Source organism: Periplaneta americana, chromosome 5 (genome assembly GCF_040183065.1).
Source record: "Periplaneta americana isolate PAMFEO1 chromosome 5, P.americana_PAMFEO1_priV1, whole genome shotgun sequence".
Classification (NCBI taxonomy): domain Eukaryota; kingdom Metazoa; phylum Arthropoda; class Insecta; order Blattodea; family Blattidae; genus Periplaneta; species Periplaneta americana.
In genome coordinates, this window is record NC_091121.1 from 192,288,582 (window position 1) to 192,310,212 (window position 21,631).

At 34.5% G+C, this 21,631-nt stretch overlaps 1 protein-coding gene across 1 annotated transcript in view; it reads left to right on the plus strand.

Annotated features, from left to right (window-relative positions):
- The window catches only part of LOC138700462 (endothelin-converting enzyme 2-like), a 52,655-nt gene extending 31,637 nt beyond the window's left edge, over positions 1-21,018 (plus strand). The window contains exons 8-14 of the mRNA XM_069827074.1: positions 2,016-2,261; positions 5,616-5,723; positions 10,730-10,874; positions 12,778-12,898; positions 16,424-16,523; positions 18,105-18,281; positions 20,902-21,018. Coding sequence (XP_069683175.1) covers positions 2,016-2,261; positions 5,616-5,723; positions 10,730-10,874; positions 12,778-12,898; positions 16,424-16,523; positions 18,105-18,281; positions 20,902-21,018 — 1,014 coding nt within the window. The remainder of the gene's footprint in view (positions 1-2,015; positions 2,262-5,615; positions 5,724-10,729; positions 10,875-12,777; positions 12,899-16,423; positions 16,524-18,104; positions 18,282-20,901) is intronic.
- The last annotated feature ends 613 nt before the right edge of the window (positions 21,019-21,631 follow it).

Consider the following 21,631-nt stretch of genomic DNA (forward strand, 5'->3'; position numbering starts at 1 on the left):
ATTTTTTAAATATTTAATTTGTTATTTATTTAATTTTTATATTTATGTAATTTTTTATTTGTTAATTTATTTTAATTCAGTTAAAACTTTTATTCATTTAATTTTTTTAATTTATTTTATTTTTTGTATTTATTTTATTTTTTGTATTTATCCATTTATTTATTTATTTATTTGTATTTTTTGTTTATTTATTTTTATTTATTTACTTATTTTTATTTATTTATTTAATTATGTTTATTTATTAACTTATTTATTTTTATTTATCAATTAATTTATTTTTATTTATTTATTTATCTCATTATTTTATTTATTTATATTTATTTCTTTATTTTTATTTATTTATTTGTTTTTTATTTATTTACTATTTATTTTTTCTTTATTTATTTATTTATTCATTTATTTATTCGTTCATTTATTTATTTTTTATTTCTTATTTTTTCTTATTTTTAATTATTTATTTAATTCTTTTAATTTAATTTTTTTATTTAATTTATTTATCTATTTAAATTTTTTTTCATTTAATTTTTTTATTTATTTAATTTTTCATTTATTTATTTTTTCATTTATTTAATTTTTTTATTTATTTCATTTTTCATTAATTTAATTTTTCATTTATTTAATTTTTTAATTTATTTATTTTTAGTTATCTAATTTGTTCTATTTATTTCATTTTTTATTCTTTTTTATTTTTTATTTATCTAATTTTCTTATTTCTTAAATTTTTTTATTTCTTTAATTTTTTATTTATTTAATTTTTATTGATTTAATTTTTTGTGTATTTAATTTTTCATTGATTTAATTTTTTTTATTTCTTCATTTTTTATGTATTTAATTTTTTATTTATTTCATTTTTTCTTTATTTATTTTTTTAATCATTTAATTTCATATTTATTTAATTTTTTATTTATTTAATTTTTTATTTACCTAATTTTTTATTTATTCCATTTTCTATTTATTTAATTTTATACATCTTGATTACACAACTTTTAACACTGTATTACTTCGGAATATGTATGATAATTTTGTTTATTTATTTAATTTTTTATTGATTTAATTTTTTTATTTCTTTAATTGTTTTTCTTTATTTTATTTATTTATTTATTTATTTTATTTATTTAATTTTTATCTATTTAATTTTTTTGTTTATTTAATTTTTTATTTATTTAATTTTTTATTTATTTTTTCATTTATGTAATTTTTTATTTATTTAATTATTTTTATTTAATTAATTTTTTTATTCATTTAATTTTTTATTTATTTTATTTTTTGTATTTATTTCATTTTTTATTTATCTATTCATTTATTTATTTACTTGCTTATTTATTTATTTTTATTAATTTTTTAATTTATATTTATTAATTTATTTAGTTTTATTTATTAATTTATTTATTCGTATTTATTTATGTATATTATTTTATTTATTATATTTATTTATTTATATTTATTTATTTGTTTTTTATTTATTTATTATTTATTTTTTATTTATGTATTTTATTTATTTTTATTTATCTATCTATTTACTTATTTATTTATTTATTTATTTTTATGCCTTTTCTTTCTTTTATTTTTTTATTTATGTAGTGATATGACAAAATGGAACGCTACAGATATGACTGGATACTTATTCAGGTGGGCTGGACCATGCCCGAATCCGGGACAGGTCGTAAGGACTAATCCATATTCTGAACAATGAAAATCCTCAAAGACAGTTGTTCATTCATTCATTCATTCATTCATTAAATTAAACGAGTGATTCATTAATTTGTTTATTGCCACTAAAATGGAGACGGTTTCTCCAACATTGATTACCATGGTTTCTAGTGGATATAAAAATGAAAAACTCACTTATGTATATCCAATATTTGATTTATTTGTGTACCTATACTAAGAATTTTCTATAACGTTTCATCTGACAGTTTTGATGTGTGTATATAGTCTACAAACATGATTTGTTTAGATACAATTTCGACAATCGGTTCGTGGCCCATATCTTATACATCCGTGATATGTTTCAGCTGTCTACGCCAATTCCGGCGGTAGCGACGGCCGAAGATATTATGACTAGTTACGATGGTTTCCCTACTGAGAAAAAGTTGGTTTCCGCCTCGCAGAAACGTCAGTACAAAGAGGTGTACATGGCGGGCTTGCTGCAGCTTATAGATGCCAGGGGCAAGGCTGAAAACGACCCCCGCAAGCTCAACAAAGCCTCAGTAGATGCCATAGTCGCTGATATACTGGATTTCTCAGATAAACTCTCAGAGGTATATTCTTTTCTGAAACTCTCGTACACAGGAGCAATGAATTCTGTAGACGGTCACCTTGTTGCAAGGTAGAGATGATAGCCTAATATTCATACATAATACAAATAGTGGTGCAGTCTTATATAAGTGGTGGCTTCACAAACGGTCATACCGCTCAAATTTAACAATAATCGCTACACAGATTTATTGCCAAAAATGTACCAAAATTGAAAAAAGTGTCAGTAAAAAATAACTTGAAAATATTTAGTAACTTCTGTTACTTCTGGGAAAATAAACTAGTGGCACACATGAATATAAACAAGGACTGACGACTCTATTTATTGGCCAATTGAGGGGAGTTGGTCGTTATCACATGCAAAGTAATGGTAAAAATAGCCTATTTTCAAGCAGTCATAAATTTAATGCCATTTATCAGAGCTCTTTCATTTTTTTAGTGATATATGTATACACATTAAGCTTTAAATTAAAAAAAGAATGGTTTCTGTAGAGTAAATCTTTACCCTTAAAATAATTTTTGATTTTAAACATATTTATTTTTATAAAATCACTACATGCCTGAGATCAGGTGTACTCTATTTAATTATTACAGCATACATTGAATTGAAATTTTAGCCACTTACTGCTAATAGATATTAAAACACACCCGACCAAAATTATTAATATATCAGCAATATTATGAGCATAGAGCTTATACCAATCTTCATCGTCAATTTTTTTTATTTATTGACAGTGATGATTGGCATGAGCCCTATGCCCATAACATTGCAGATATATTAATAATTCTAGTAGGGTAAGTTTCAGTATCTATTAGCTGTAAGTGGCTAAAATTTCAATTCAATGTGCGCTATGATGAGTGAATTAAGTGTACCTAATCATAGGCATGTAGTGAATTTATAAAAAAAAAATCATTTTTAAATTCAAAAATCAATTTAAGGATAAAGACTTACTCTAGAGTAACCATTTTTTTAAAGCTTAATGTGTATATCAGTAAAAAAATGAAAGTTCTCTGATAAATAGTATTACATTTATGACTGCTTGAGTATAGGCTACTTTTTAACATTATTTTGCATGCGATAACGACCAACTCCCCTTAAAGGGCTCTCTGCAAAAAGGGATGGAATTAATGTTTTGCTCGTTTTATGCGTTAAAAAATATGTCCTACCTTTTATTGCAAGAACGTTGTGATTCCGGGCATTTGGTAGCAAGTTACAGTGGAATTGGAGCTGAGCTGCCAATCGTTTCGTTGCAAAAAGGAGGCTCTGGTTTCTTTCGACATGTTGTCCATTGATGTCCCTGCATAATTCCCATCTGGACACGGTTTCACGGAATGCATTTCGCAGAAATTGTGGTGTGATTATTGACACTGAATCACGAATTCTTTGTTTCAGTTCATCAAAGTTAGACACTTTTCTTGTGTAGACGAATCCCCATACAAAAAAGTCTGGTAAGGTCTGGGGATCTTGCTGGCCATGGTCTACGGCCTCCTCGTCCTATCCACCGGTTGGGAAACACTTCACTCAAGTAGTCCCTAACTATTGTCACATAATGGCAAGGGGCACGTCTTATTGGTAAACAGTGTCCACGATACCATCTTGTTCCAATTGTGGCTGCAGAAACTCTGTCAGCATATCCAAGTAACAGGCACCAGTAATGGTTTTCTCTTTGGAAAAAAAAAAGTGGTTCAAAGATCTTTGTCTGCGTGATTCCCAACCACACATTGGACTTATTCAACATCCTTTCGAAATTTCCGTTGAAACCGTCGTCGCAGCTCATCGTACGGAACATCCTGTAGACGACATGTTGCAACGCCAACACGTTCAGCAATATTGTATTGTATTGTATTGTATTGTATTGTACTGTATTTATTAGCATTCCATCGTATTCATACTTTGCTTTACAGCTAGAATATGGAACAAGCCAAAAAACTTAATACTATTATAAAATCTTAATTTATAGTCACAGTCTAGATGAAATATATACAGACGAGATTTACAATATAGTCTACTAGTACAACACAAAGTTTTAGTATCAATTTCGTGAAGTGTTATTGAATGTCATGAATTCACCTACAGAATAGAAGGCGTGAGAAATTAGGTACTTCTTTAATTTGGCCCTAAATAATTTTACGTTTTCAGTTTCATTTTTTATCGATAGGGAGGTTATTAAAAATTTTTACTGCCATATAACGCACTCCTTTTTGATAGCACGATAGACTTGCCGATGGAGTATGAAAGTCATTTTTTGACGTGTATTTATGCTATGAACTGTTGAATTAGTTACAAAGTTTTCACGATTACATACGAGGAAGATTATTAATGAAAAGATATACTGACAAGCCATGGGCATTATTTGTAGTTTCTTGATAATAGTCCTACACGATTCCCTAGGTTTGGCACCTACTGTTATTCTAATTACTCTTTTTTGTAATAGAAATATATTGTTACTATCTGTGGAATTTCCCCAGAATATTATTCCAAAACGCATTACCGAGTGGAAGTATGCAAAGTATATTGTCCTTAAGGTATTGATATTTACTATCTTTTGCATAGATCTAATAGCAAAACAAGCTGAATTTAATTTGGTAGTAATTTCTTTAATACGATTTTTCCAATTTAACGCATTATCCATTTTTAAGCCAAGAAATTTGGTTGTTGTTGTTTCTAATAGGGATCTATTGTTAATTATTGCGCTAGAAATTTGCGACGTTGAATTTGGACAGGATTTAAATTGAATTATGTTAGTTTTGTTACAATTTAATACCAATTTATTGACTGAGAACCAGTCACATATTTTGAATAGAATTTCCTTTGTTGAAGATTGGAATGTGTTGGAGTTATTGGCTGTAATTACTATACTTGTGTCATCTGCAAATAATATGGGATGACCTACATCTTTTATTAGGGGGGCAAGATCATTCATAAACACTAGAAAAAGTAGGGGACTTAATATTGATCCGTGAGGAATTCCATTATTAATAGTTTCCCATGTCGATGCAACATTGTACTTAGTGGTCAACCTATAACTAAAACATTCCTAAGTTAGCGTAAACACGAAATAGTTACTTATTTTATGGACACCCTGTGTAATAAGAATATAGAATATACAATGCACTTACTGCAGAAAAGAACTTGAGACACAAACTTGTTTGCATGAAGTATTCTAAAGTTAATATAATTGACGTAATGTTCTAAAATGATTAGCCCTACAAGGCTATTAATTAATATTTTAAATTAGGCATATTGAGTTTATCTCTTCTTACTAGCATAAAGAGAGAAAATACTCGTAAGAGTTGAAGTGTTCTGAAGTCTCGCTTTACTTCTGGTGCCACCGTTTAAATTAATTATTTCGTCTCAGGAAATAACCAAGCATATTGAATACGATGGCAATAGTACCCGAGTATCAATAGTAGATCTTCAAATTCAACAGGATACGTGGATTCAAGGATCTCAATTCGGAAGTAAGGTAAGGAAATATTATACTTTCACATCATAATTTTACGTATTTAAAGTACAGTAGCGTGCAAATTAATCCGAACACGACATATTTTTACATTTTCTGTCATTGTTGGCCTCACAGCTGCTCATACCGCTTTAATTGATATATCTGTAGTAAGTGTAATTCCATTGTTGAAGGTCTGTCGTTATTATTTTTTATAATATGTGACATTTTGCCTGTCGTTTTGTACTTATAAGCATTTCAGTTGTGTTGAAGATTTAATACTGCAATCCTGTGTACATTCTGTCGTCTTCACAAATGGATACAACTCCACGAAAACGGTCTAAAATTATAACATTAGCAGAGCATTCTTCTATGACACAGAGGCAAATTGCTGCAGAATGTCACATCGGTTTGGCTACTGTTAATTCGATCATAAAACGATACAGAGAGACTGGATCCATCACACCCTGGAAAAAGGGAAACTGTGGCCGGAAAAAGAAGACTTCACCTGCAGATGATTGTTTAATTGTCAGGAAAAGTAAATTAAATCCTAGACTAACTGCTGTCGACTTAACCCGCGAGTTAATGGCTACCACTGGGGCGAATATTCACGTCACAACAGTGCGGCGTAGGCTTTTTGAAGCTGGACGAAGGGCTCGTAAGCCTATTAAGAAGCAACTGCTAACCCCTCTTATGTGCAAAAAACGCTTAATGTGGGCAAAATTACATCAACACTGGACAGTGAATGACTGGAAGAATGTACTTTTTCCGATGAGTCTCATTTCGAGGTCCACGGCCACCGTGCTTCTTACGTACGGAAAGGATCCGAAAAAGTAACAGCAGCTCATCTCCAACAAGCACCCAAATACCCCCCCCTAAAGTAATGTTTTGGGGTTGTTTTACACATGAAGGGTCTGGAGCATTAATACCTATCAAGGGATTGATGAATTCTGACAAATATATTCACTTATTGGAAACCAGAATCGTACCCCAGCTGCAAAAATCATTTCCAGATGGCAGAGGTGTGTTCCAACAAGACATGGCACCATGCCATACGTCTCGAAAAACTACAGAATTCTTCAACAAGAAGAATATTCAGGTACTCCCCTGGCCAGGCAACTCACGCGACATCAACCCCATTGAGAACTTGTGGTCAATTTGCAAAAGAAGAAAGCAAAAAATGGATTGTTCTACAAAGGAGAAGATGATTTCTGCCCTCATTGGTGCATGGTTTCGCGGTGAAGAAATGAATAATATTTGTGGGAAATTAGTGGAATCCATGCCAAATCGTCTCAGAGCTGTTATTAGGAACAAGGGAGGCCACATAGATTACTGAGGTATGTCTTAGATCCTTCTTTATCCCGTTTGAGTGTTTTTGCATAAGTAATTACGTTGTTCGGATTAATTTGCACGCTACTGTATATTCACTTGCAGCCCACATTTACTTGATAATTATGTAGTGACAGAGGATATGTAGTTGATTCCTAACAAATCCTAATCGATCCTTCATGTATTCTGTTAGATTTGTGTTGCGTAAAGGGCTGTGGTGCAGGTTTTCCAGAATACTTTCATTTAGCCAATTCTTTTTTCAACTCGTTCCTCTGCTAAGTTATACTGCGAGTTCAGTTCAAAGTGTGTCATGGCTCGCTGTATGTCGTCATGTGGCTAGCCGATGAGCCTAGAGAATTCAATCTTCCTACACTTCCGCAGAGGCGTATTACGTATGTGCCAGAGAAGTTGCCTGGCAAGTACGGCGTTCATTCAGAAGAGTACTTACCGATACGTACCGTAACGCCGGTAGTGGCAGGAATGTGAACTGTTTGGAAACACGTACTGAGGTGAGTTTTTTCTTACTGTCGGGATATGGGGAGAGCGTTAAGACGATTACTTACGTATTTGTTGACATTAACTTCGACGGTCAACATGGACACGAGGCATTTGATTTGATTTGAGTTGTGGAATGTTTCCGTACGCAACCGATGATAACAAATACCCTGGGTACGACTTGCTCGCGCAAAACACAGTTCGAAAGAGGTTATGGTAGCACACAGACCGTACAGACCGCCATCTGTTGCTACGACGTTCAAGTTATACCGTACACGTTCTCAAGTTCAGATTGAACGCCTTGAATAATAGGCAACATCTCTTACATAAAAGCTGAAACTCGCTTCAAATCGCTGACTCACAACAGTGACGTCATGACACACTTTGAAATGAACACCCATTATTTTCATAATCATCATTTGTAAGTAAGATGGGTAGACAGAAAGAGAAATTAAATTAAACACTATACTGCTCTACTAAGCACAGAAGGGGTGACTGCAAACTTAAAAAAAAAAGATATAACTAACGTTATTTTGCACTTAACACTAAAGTTTTATAGTCGTAGCTAGGCTCTAAATACCTTAAAAATTATACACAACTATGACTATGTGCATTTGCATACATGTTATACTAAGCGTTTTAGTGCTGATATCTCAGAACTAACTGGAAGTTACCTCCTCTGTGCTCAGTAGGGCAGTACAGTGCATACATTTTATCTTTCCACTCTTGCATGTGGACAGCCGTTCCCATTCTACTTCCCGCGAGCGTGGAAAGATAAAACGTTTGCACTCTTGTATTTTAGTTCAATCCTCCGCTTTTACTAGGTGGCACCACTTTTTACTGTCTGCCCGAGTGGTTATGTCGCATCCCGGTTTCTCCCCGCCAGTTTCTTCCGCGAGCGTGGAAAGATAAAATGTCTGCACATACTTGTATTTTAATTCAATCCTCCGCTTTCACTACGTAGGAGCACTTCCTACTGTCCGTCCAAGTGATTATGTCGCATCCCGGTTTCTCCCCGCCAGTTTCTGCCGCGAGCGTGGAAAGATAAAATGTATGCACATACTTGTATTTTAGTTCAATCCTCCGCTTTCACTACGTGGCAGCACTTCCTACTGTGCGCCCAAGTGGTTATGTCGCATTCCGGTTCCTCCCCGCCAGTTTCTGCCGCGAGCGTGGAAAGATAAAATGTATGCACATACTTGTATTTTAGTTCAATCCTCCGGTTTCACTACGTGGGAGCACTTCCTACTGTCCGTCCAAGTGGTTATGTCGCATCCCGGTTCCTCCCCGCTAGTTTCTGCCGCGAGCGTGGAAAGATAAAATGTATGCACATAATTGTATTTTAGTTCAATCCTCCGCTTTCACTACGTGGCAGCACTTCCTACTGTGCGCCCAAGTGGTTATGTCGCATTCCGGTTCCTCCCCGCCAGTTTCTGCCGCGAGCGTGGAAAGATAAAATGTATGCACATACTTGTATTTTAGTTCAATCCTTCGCTTTCACTACGTGGGAGCACTTCCTACTGTCCGTCCAAGTGATTATGTCGCATCCCGGTTTCTCCCCGCTAGTTTCTGCCGCGAGCGTGGAAAGATAAAATGTATGCATATAATTTTATTTTAGTTCAATCCTTCGCTTTCACTACGTGGCAGCACTTCCTACTCTCCGTCCAAGTGGTTATGTCGCATCCCGGTTTCTCCTCGGCAGTTTCTGCCGCGAGCGTGGAAAGATAAAATGTATGCACATACTTGTATTTTAGTTCAATCCTCCGCTTTCACTACGTGGCAGCACTTTTTACTATCCGTCCGAGTGGTTATGTTCCCCCCGCCAGTTTCTGCTGCTGGTTCTCTGTAAAGGCTAGTAGCTAGGCTGCTTAGGCTTTTTCCTGAAAATATTTGCTGTACGGAATTGAAAGTATATTCTTTCTTTGTTCAGTTCAGGTAATTTACTCGCCCAACCCTATTCGCAATACATACTTTGCTTTGCGTAAGCAGACTGTTGGCAGATGGCCCCTTGTGGACATAGAATTCTAAACCAAAAGACAAATTTAATCCTATCCAAGATATACAGGGACATCATTTTATTTTTACTTCAATTTTTATTGTACCTGAGTTTTTGAATGTACTTCACTCCCACCCTTTCTATTAATGAAGTTCAACCGTCCTCCACACAGATCCAAGACCGCATATAGTCATAGTAGCCTTACGGTCATAGTAAACAGTACGTTCCAAAAATATGTTCGCGTTTTCCAGTGACGAAAGAGCTTTCAATATTGAATCATTTTCCATTTGCCTACGTCGCATCCCGGTTTCCCCCCACCTGCTTCTATTCGCCTCTCTGTAAATGTTAGTGGAACATTAATTTCTGTTAGGAATTGGACATCTACGTAACATTATACCCATACAATTGTTTAAAATAATTTAAATAAAAGGGCCTCGTTAAGTAATTAACTGTCACGTGATTTCCTCCCTTTCTACGACCCTACGACATAACCACTTGGACAGACAGTAGATAGCATGTCTGAGTAATTTTATCTTTTCGGATCGGGCAGAAGTGAAGATTGAATTTACAGTACGTAAGGTACTCTTTTACAGAGTAGGTACAGAATTATTTCAACATGAGTTACCGATACGAAGTACGAACCTGGTAATTGGAATTACGTACAATAGTCTATAGTGCGATAATATGCACATTAGAACTGAAGCCTGTATCGAAATGAACGGCCACCATTTTCAAAAATGTGTTTAAATATCCATATTATGATTATTTTTCAATTTAACTTCATTCTCTATATCGTATGCTAATGTGCTGTAGACAGTATAATATACACTGCATAATGAATACGTCCACATGGATAGCTCAGTTCGTGAGTAAAAACACTCATTGTTAATACTGTACTGTATTTTGATTAAAGAAAAACCTAATGAAAATTATCAAACTCAAAATCGCGATATTTCCTAGTTTACGTAAATGGATGAACTACTTTTCTTCCCTCCTATACCTAGTAAAGTGATTTGTTTGTATATTACGCCAGTATCATCGAACTCCAGTCGTGGAAGGAGGTAGCAAACGGTGTTTCCTGTTCTTCATCGTTGATCCAAAGGTATAGCCAGGTTAATATTAGAAATGTTAGTAAAAATAAAATGATGTCCCTGTACATACTATAATTTCGACTTGTTCTATATAAGTTGCCTACTTTTATTTAATACAGATTGACTGGAAGACATATGTAAATGTTTTGCTGGAACATCTAGAAAGTCCAATATTTAAGGACACAGATAACATTTATGTAGACGACTTGAAATACATGGAGGATATAGCGAAGTTAATAGCAGACACCAATATTGAAACAATACGTGAGTATTAAGATCATTGCTTGTGTATTTTCCTTTCTGCATGCAGTATATTCTATTCAGACATGACGAGACGTGTCTCTTGACGGCCGTAAAATTGTGTATGTGTAGCTTTTACAGACGACAGAAATGAACTTCTTAGCTCCAAATGTGCAATAATCTCTTTTATTTTTTTTTTATTTTATTTAATTATTTGTTGATGAACATAACAGGCAAAGCCCAATTACAATGTTCACGACTAACAAATTAATTGATAAAACATAAACAAAGAAAAGGAAACATACACTTATTAAAAACTGAAACAAAATAGAAAAAAGGGAAAGAAAAAAGATAAATTGAAATAAGGTGTGAAAGTAGCTTCAAATTAACTAACAACAATATTCTATAAAATATGATAATTCTGTATCTAGAGAAATTCATATTGAAAATATCAACATTCGGATGAGGATGTAATTTATTGTATAACTGTAACATTTGGAAAACTGGGGAATTTTTGTGGGATTCAGTATTTGTCCTTGGTATGTAAAACAAATTTCGTTTTAAGCTTAGGTGCATATAATGTTATATAATAAAATAAACCAACACAGTCCAACTTATTGTTAATAATTTTATAAAGAAAGTTTAAAGATTGACAATTTCGTCGAATTTGCAAACTAGTAAAAGTAAGTGTTTGTTTAATGAGAGAAGATAAATTAAGATTAAATATAGGCTAACACTTTTATATTCGATATTTTTCACAACTTAAAAATGAAACAATTCCTTCCCTGCATTCTCACACTCGTTTCAATGTACTCTATGTTTCGTTTTTGGCTCTGTTTTTCGTTTTTGGCTCTGTTTTTCGTTTTTGGCTCAATTTTTCAATTTTGGCTCTGTTTTTCGTTTTTGGCTCTATTTTTCGTTTTTGGCTCTATTTTTCGTTTTTGGCTCTATTTTTCGTTTTGGCTTTATTTTTCGTTTTTGGCTCTATTTTTCGTTTTGGCTCTTATTTTTCGTTTTTGGCTCTATTTTCGGCAGTTCATATACACACTTTCTCTCACGCCACACTCCCGTTCGTTCAATCCCTGTCTTCAGCATATTTTCTAGCAAAAACTTCAACAATGTATTTTTACTCACCGTTTTTACTATATAACGTGACAACACTACACAGAAGACGCACTACCCCTTTTTTCTTAAGTATTTTGTCTACAAAGTATATATATTTATGTATGTTTCTATCTACTCTTCTTAAGAATGTGATCTTAGTGCAAGAATTTTAAGTTTTATTTTAGAAACAGTAGAGATTTCTATTTTTGTGAATCACCGGTATGTATAATCTGTGAAATCAGAATCTTAAATTCTAATTCAGAAAAAATAGGTATATTTGGTGAACAATGTAAAATTGTGTGTCATTTTCAAGTATTTCTATCAAAACGGAACTGTCCCCGAACACGAGCTTTGCTCTGTCAGGGTACTTTCATGTAGCATTGTTTTATGTATATGTTATTATTATTATTAAATGGCGGCCGGGTAGCTCAGTTGGTAGAGCAGCTGGCTACGGACTGGAAGGTCCGGGGTTCGATCCCAGGTGGTGACAGGATTTTTTCTCGTTGCCAAACTTTCAGAACGGCCCCGAGGTTCACTCAGCCTCCTATAAAATTGAGTACCGGGTCTTTCCCAGGGGTAAAAGGCGGTCAGAGCGTGGTGCCGACCACACCACCTCATTCTAGTGCCGAGGTCATGGAAAGCATGGGGCTCTACCTCCATGCCCCCCAAGTGCCTTCATGGCATGTTACGGGGATACCTTTACTTTTTTATTATTAAATAAATCTAAATCTAAATATGCATTAATATTTAATTAATAACTTTTTATTTACTTATATATTCACAACTTGATACTTCTAAACAACAGAACAATGTGTTGTTACAGAAAGGTTTCTTTGGTGGCAAGTGGTACAGGACTTGGCATCAGAGTCCGTTAAAGCGGTCAGACAAACGAAAACAGAAGCGTTGGAGCGAGTTATGTCAGCTACGGTTGAACCAACTCCCAGGTAAACTGAAAGTCTCTCACACATCCAAATGCACGATACCTATATTCCATAACACATGCTGTTTTTCCGAAATCTGGAATGATTATGAGTTGTAACAGTTGTTTCAGATTAATTAATACCAAAACTATTTCAACTTCAAATTCAAATTCAAATTTATTTACAATTTACATTTGAAATGAATACATATGTATGGATACCCGAAATGAGCATATGCTCGTGCTCGGGTACAGCCCAGTAGTCTACATAAATTTTCAGAAATCAAATAATAATGCTGATGATAGGCATAATAGTAACAATAATAATAATAATAATAATAATAATAATAATAATAATAATAATAACAATAATAATAATAATAATAATAGCATAATCGTGACAGAAATGATACAAAGATTGTAATACAAAATAATTCATTATTAATAATAATAATAATAATAATAATAATAATAATAATAAGTGATAAAATAAAAATATTTACAATAATAAAATAAATATTAAGACGGATAAAATAAAATATAAAACCACTAGCGAGAGTTAACACAACTTAAATAAGCATATAAAACCGGAAAAAATGACGAACTCGAAAATCAACCGAAAAGTTTGTTGTATCGCAGACGACAGCAACCGCCGTATTGACATTGTGCTGTGCATTAATGGTAGTAGGGGGAGCCGAAAGTCTACGTAACTGCCGTCCTCTTCGAATCTTCTCGTACAATCATGGGAAGTTAATGCTGCAAAAACAAAATGTCTACGAGTCAAACTGTTCATTATTACCAGGATAAATACAAGTAATACTGAAATATATTGAATGACAGTGGTATATTAATTGACATTTAAAGTGTTATAATTAGAGCCCTGATATTTGGCAAAATGCCTTTTTACTGGATGTAAGTAAATCGTAAATCATTATTTGCATAGATTAAATGTGATTTGGGGTAAATCAAAGTTTATAGGGCCCATTTTTATTTTACCTACTTTGCTTTTTTTGTGTGTTTCTTACTAATTCAATAATAAATGCTGTAAACTGGGACGACTTTGAACGCCGAGGTGACTTTGAACAGTAATTTAGCGCCTTTCTAAATTAAATGCTGTGCCCTATTGCGAAAAAACTGTTTAAATTGTCAGTAAGCTAGTTCGCTTTTTTCGAAATAGGGTACAGCATTTAATTTAGAAATGCGCTAAATTACTGTTCAAAGTCACCCCACTTTACGGTGTCTTTTTTATCATTTTAAAGGAATATTTCTTGTTTATTTGCAATTTTCTAATTAATAATTGTGATGTAATGTGTATGAAATTTAAAAATTTGAAACAATGACTAACTTTACTAACAATAGTAAATAAAAGTAATTTATTTCGGTGCTTAATCTGCTAATAATCATGCTTTAATACTATTGGTGTAATATGAATAATGATCGACAATCCACAGTTACAAATCTAATATTGTCATGTCTTCACGATACCAACAATCAGCTTTATAGTTTTAAATATTAAGCTCGTTCTCATATAAGTTGTCACGTAGCATTTCCAATTGTTTCCTTTCATATTTTCAAATCTTACTGTTACAATTTATAAATATGGGAAATGCGTGTTATTATTCGGTTGAGAAGCTCTTATCATCCAGTCTGCTGTCCAAAAATCTGAAAGTTAGAATTTATAAAACAGTTATATTACCGGTTCTTCTGTATGGTTGTGAAACTTGGACTCTCACTCTGAGAGAGGAACATAGGTTAAGGGTGTTTGAGAATAAGGTGCTTAGGAAAATATTTGGGGCTAAGCGGGATGAAGTTACAGGAGAATGGAGAAAGTTACACAACACAGAACTGCACGCATTGTATTCTTCACCTGACATAATTAGGAACTTGAAATCCAGACGTTTGAGATGGGCAGGGCATGTAGCACGTATGGGCGAATCCAGAAATGCATATAGAGTGTTAGTTGGGAGACCGGAGGGAAAAAGACCTTTAGGGAGGCCGAGACGTAGATGGGAGGATAATATTAAAATGGATTTGAGGGAGGTGGGGTATGATGATAGAGACTGGCTTAATCTTGCACAGGATAGGGACCGATGGCGGGTTTATGTGAGGGCGGCAATGAACCTTCGGGTTCCTTAAAAGCCATTTGTAAGTAAGTAAGTACTGTTACAATTTTGTGCTGCACGTGTTTGTTATTGTAGGAGAAAGAAATTTGAGTGAGGAACAGTCAGTTATTGTCGGGTGACAGAAGGTATAAGATCGGTTAGCTAGAATGCCTAAATTCAGTAAACCATTGACAAGTAAACTTCATACTTACATTAGTGAATTTGGTGCCCATGTGTTTTCAACCGATGAGGCAGTTTTGTTATGTAAGGTTTGTGAAAAGACGGTTAATCACGAAAAAGAAAGTATTTTATAAGTCAACATGTGTCAATTACGAAGTAAAAATGTGAGTTACGTTGATATAATTTCAATTTATCGCTAAAATATATAATGTCTTTTAAAAATTATACTGCCTTTCTCACAATTTGTTGTGCCTTTTTTCTTACTTTTTATTGCCTTATTTGCGTGCCTACTTTAACTGTTATAAATGCCTAAACATCAGGGTTCTAGTCATAATATTATTGATAAATATCGTTACGTAAGTACGGTATATAAAGTTATAGTCGCGACGCTGTTATTCCCGGCGTGACTCCTACTCTTTGCTTACGCCTTAGGAAGTCAAGGCTCTATAAAATCTAGGTAGGTAGTATCGTTCGCCATTTTTGTTCCTTCGTTGCCGAGCTACCAGACGAGGAATCTATTTGCCGCACCGTTAAATATTATCATGTCGTAGCTCCTATGATAATAAATCAAACGCATTGCAATTCAGCAAATAACTGAGCAACAAATAACGTCCTCGTGTCCTTTCTGCGAACGCAAACGAAAGAACCAAAATGGCGGGCGATTGTATTAAGTATTTATTGGGCCTTAGGAAATCCTTAACGTCTTCATCTGCGAATTACAAGACGCACACGTTTAAATGTAGCCGACCTGCAACGTGATTGGCTGCCGGAAATTAGAGCGACGGGATTATAGTGCGTCACTTGTTAAACAGACGCCCTACTAATGTTTGAAACAGAAAAGTAAATAACTTCAGCATTATTTTTCTAAATTTTGGCAAGTAAATAATGTTATAAGACACATATTTAGTAATATTTTATATTAATACTTTGCATTGCGTCGAATTACCGATATTACGCTGCGTATCATTAATAGTAAGCTGTCTATGTAATCGGAGTCTGCGAGCGGCTCGGCCGAGAGTCTGATTCCCCGTTGTTTTTTCTCTGCAATCTATTCACATAATATTAATATGCATTCGCTAACACATGAAGGCGTTGAGTGAGTGATTGAGTGAGTGAGTGAGTGAGTGAGTGAGTGAGTGAGTGAGTGAGTGAGTGACATAGATGGGCATACGGATTCAAGATTGGTTAACAGTCGTACTTACCCCACTGCTGTGACAATGAAGGTATCCTTCATCTCACTTTTCCACAAAACAGTCATTTGTTCCCAGATGGTTGGATTGCGTGGCCAATGTCCGCAAACTTCTTCAGAAAGGACTTGTAGCGTTGGTGGCAGCACATGACGTGGAGAAAACAACAATTATCAACAAGGTACAATTTCAGAGTTTGTTAGACTGTCGTTCCTGCATGTTTGTCTATAATTTCCGTTTGTAAATAGAGATTGAGCTGTTAAGAACATACATTGCAAAGCCACGTAACAAAATATTTACAAGGGCTATTCCATATGAAATCGATCAGTAAAAAACCTCGCATTTTTATACTCTAATTTTTTCCCAATTTATACAAGGTGCTGAGGAGAGTGCATTTTCAAAAATACACTATCGAAAATCAAACGGTTTTCGTATTGCTGAGCGACAAATTTAGCGTATTTTATAAAAACAAGCCTCTTTCAGCGCTCAGAACTCTGGAACCATTTACTGCAGATCATTCAACGGGAGCTCATTTTGAAGCTGACATTTGGTAGGTTATGTTAAGAAGTAATCCTTATTTTTATTGTACACAGAGAGACAAATAATCTGATTTTACTTACTTTTAGGCTTTTTGCTCATTTGTAAAAATGTAAAAAAAAAAAAAAAAAAAATTGAGAAAAAAACTTGCATTATTAAGAGGTATTCGGCATTGTTTGCTTAGTGGTATGGCAATAAGTTTCGAGGGTATTAAATAAATTATTTTCACACGCCTGGACTTGAACGGCGCAGTACCGCACGCACTGGCCGAGAGCTGAAGATAAGCGAGCGTTGGGCGTCATTTTACTCCTGTGTTTATGAAAACTTGTGATAAAGCTAGCCCAGCTATGCGCTACTAGACGAAACACAACGTGTTTGTCTCCTGGCCTTGCTTATCTGGGCTAGCTCCCGTCTCACAGTGAGCTGGTTAGTTCACACGCGTACTATTTATTTTCTTTATTTGATATTTTCAATACTTTCTTATCAACATACCATCAGTAAAAAATATGTGTTTATTTGTACTTTCAATACGGAATCTAACTATATATATTTAAACTGTTTTTTCCTAGGCAAAGACGTCTTAATGAAGAAAAATCTAAATTTCTCCATTTCCATAATAAGTAAGAAAATCTGTTTATATGTCAATATAAACTTTAATTTCTCAGCATCAAAATAAACCATGATTTTGATCATTGGGTGAAAGGGTTTCGGAGCTACAACAGTTTAAAGTTGCTAATTTTATGAAAATACGATAAATTTAAATATTTTTTATTTAAACACTATGAAGTTCTGATGCCTCAAACTTTGCACAAAGCATTATATCACAGTTCTCTACGTACAAAAAAAGTTTCATTGTATTTAGAAATCGTAAGGTCAGTTTTCTCTATATTTCGGTCTATTTGAGATGGAATAGCTCACAAGAGAGAAATTTGGTATTTATCAGCTTATTTTACAATTCATAGTTATGGTGGACCTTTACATTTCTGCTTTTTGATCCACCGTCCCTTATGAAAAAGACGATGAAGATAGTAGATAAGAAACCAAAAGAGGAAATAAAGGAAAATGAGTAGCTGAGAAAGAAAAACATTAAACAAAGCTAGAATGGTCCCTTATAGTTCTGAGAAATGTATGTAAGCAATGACTTCATTATGGTTTATCTGTCTTAATATTGTATGATATTTTTGGTGTTCTTTATAGCGGTCATGAATAATTTATTTTGTGGCAGGTGGCGGAAATGATGGAAGAAATAAAGACGAGTTTCAGAATGATAGTAGAAAAATCAGACTGGCTGGATTCCAAAACGAAAAAGGCGGCGCTGGAAAAGGTGGACGCTCTAGTTTCCTACATTGGTTACCAAGACTACATCTTGAACCCCAGCCACCTGGACGATACGTTGAAAGGAGTGAGTTACGAGCTTCTTCTTCTTAAATAGGCTGCATACCTAGCAATTAGAAATAGAAAGTTCGATTCTCAAGTACCTATGGCTTGCTACTAACCTAGGGTTCTTGGGCAGATATAAAAATGAATAAAGAAAAATTTTAATTAAACGCACATTGTGATTTCATTTTTCTGCCTATTTACTCGGTGATCATGTTAAAAATATTTTTTTTATTATATGCTATGAACTGTTTTACAATGATATATTAACTATAAAACTAAAACACCTGACAACTACTCATCTTGTAGCAGACACGAAACCATTTCTATAATTCTACCATATTAACTTACATTACATAATTACATAGTACATATTTATAATGGCCTATGTTATACAGGGTGCGTCAGAAAGAACGGATGGATTTCACATGGCAAGAAAATTGTAAAGATTCACCAAATCAAAAATTTATTGTTGTCAACATATTCACCAATACATGCAGTTTATTTATGGAAAACAACATTATCCATATGATGTCCTTGGCTTTCAATACAGGCATCGAGGCGTTTTCTGATGTTCGCCATCACTTTCACAGTCATAGCTGGTGCAATTGCCACGATTTCTTCACGAAACGCTGTCTTCAGTTCGTCCAGTGTATGTGATCGATGTTTACAAACTTACGCCTTCAAATGGTCCCAAAGAAAGAAGTCGCAGGGCGCGAGATCTTACCGTAGCCTCGGACAATCTCAGTGCAATAGAATTTCGTCCATGTGATTTCTTCTTTAATGTTGAACCTATGATACGAAATGAAGCCACCCACCGCAAAATTGTATTCCGAGTTGGAATCCTAGAGTGACATCCGATGTCGAAATGAGTCCTGAGTGGCGATCACAGACTCTTCATTTTTCAAAAATGTCTCTACGATGTACACCAGACCAACACCATATTCTCAACTGAAACTGCATTCTCTGGCTGACCCAACAGTCGTGGTCCCCCTCACTATATCTCTCTCCTCGTTGCGTATCGATAGTTTGAAATCCATCCGTTCTTTCTGACGCACCCTTTACATGTTTTCTGATTGTATATTTTATTTGTATTTGAATAAATAACGAACTGAAAGTTATAATTTATAAAACAGTTGTATTACCGGATCTTTAAGAAGGGGGACAAGCCTAACTGTAGTAACTTTCGAGAAATATCACTTTAATTGACGTCGTACAAAATTTTGTCCAATTTCTTTTGAGAAGATTAACTCCAAATGTAGATAAAATTATTGGGGATCATCTGTGTGGTTTTAGGCGTAATAGATCAACTATCGATCAGATATTTTGTATTCGACAGATAATGGAGAAAAATGGGAGTATAAGAGTACAGTGCATCAGTTATTCATAGATTTCAAAAAGGCGTATGACTCTGTTAGGAGAGAAGTTTTATATGATATTCTTATTGAATTTGGTATTCCCAAAAAACTAGTTCGATTAATTAAAATGTGTCTCAGTGAAACGTACAGTAGAGTCTGTATAGGTCAGTTTCTGTCAGATGCGTTTCCAATTCACTGTGGGCTAAAGCAAGGAGATGCACTATCACCTTTACTCTTTAACTTTGCTCTAGAGTATGCCATTAGGAAAGTCTAGGATAACAGAGAGGGTTTGGAATTGAACGGGTTACATCAGCTGCTTGTCTATGCGGATGACGTGAATATGTTAGGAGAAAATCCACAACGATTAGGGAAAATACCGTATTTTTACTTGAAGCAAGTAAAGAGATAGATTTGGAAGTAAATCCCGAAAAGACAAAGTATATTATTATGTCTCGTGACTAGAATATTGTACGAAATGGAAATATAAAAATTGGAAGTTTATCCTTTGAAGAGGTGGAAAAATTCAAATACCTTGGAGTGACACTAACAAATATAAATGATGCTCGGGAGGAAATTAAACACAGAATAAATATGGGAAATGCCTGTTATTATTCGGTTGAGAATCTTTCATCATCCAGTCTGCTGTCAAAAAATCTGAAAGTTAGAATTTATAAAACAGTTATATTACCAGTTGTTCTTTATGGTTGTGAAACTTGGACTCTCACTTTGAGAGAGGAACAGAGGTTAAGGGTGTTTGAGAATAAGGGCTTAGGAAAATATTTGGGGCTAAGAGGGATGAAGTTACAGGAGAATGGAGAAAGCTACACAACACAGAACTGCACGCATTGTATTCTCCACCTGACATAATTAGGAACATTAAATCCAGGCGATTGAGATGGGCAGGGCATGTAGCACGTATGGGCGAATCCAAAAATGCATATAGAGTGTTAGTTGCGAGGCCGGAGGGAAAAAGACCTTTGGGGAGGCCGAGACGTAAACGGGAGGTTAATATTAAAATGGATTTGAGGGAGGTGGGATATGATGATAGAGACTGGATTAATCTTGCTTAGGATAGGAACCGATAACGGGCTTATATGAGGGCGGCAATGAACCTGCGGGTTTCTTAAAAGCCAGTAAGTAATTATATTACCGATTGTTCTGTATGGTTGTGAAACGTTGACTCTCATTTTGAGAGAGGAACAGAGGTTAAAGGTGGCATATACTATACACGTAGTTCTTTATTGCTAAGTGTATTTACCATAATCTAATGTTTCGTTGTGGCAATAGCTGACTTTGGAAGGTGACCAGCATCTAGCTAACGTGGTTCGAGTCAAGAGCAGTAGCATGGAGCATTTACTGACAGTGGACGAAAGGTACATGATACCGTGGAGAAACAAGAGGTGAGGCAACACTTCAGTAAACATTTCAGAGAAAGGAGAAAAAGGGAGGGGGTGGCGTTCTCATGTGATTGTCAATTCCCAAGTTACAGTTCATATCTAGTGCGGAAAGAGACTTCGTTCTACATTAAATATAATTGATATACTCGATACTTTGTAAATCAGCCAGAAATATCATGTTAAACAAGTTCATTATATACAGGGTGTTTCCGAGGTGTTGTTACAACTTTCAGGGATGATGGGGAAGGGCACATGTATCAATTTAAGATAAGGAACCCTGGTCCGGAAATGACTGAGTCGAAAGTTACAAGCAAAAATAGTTGTGTGGAAATAAAATAATTTTATTCCTCTGTACACCTTATTTATGTGTATGTGTAAGTGTAGTGTCTGGAATGAGTGATGATGATGAAGATGAGGAAGGGAGAAGGGGAAACCCGGTGCCGGCACGTAGCCTATTCCTGTTGAATAGCACCAAGGGGGCCGCCAGGCCTAACGTCCCCATCCGACGGACGAATCACTATCAACAGTGACATATGCCATCTTTTCATATGCACTGTGGATAGATTTGGGGTTTAACCCAGGCATATTGGTGCACAATCTAGTGATTAGAAGTTATGCAC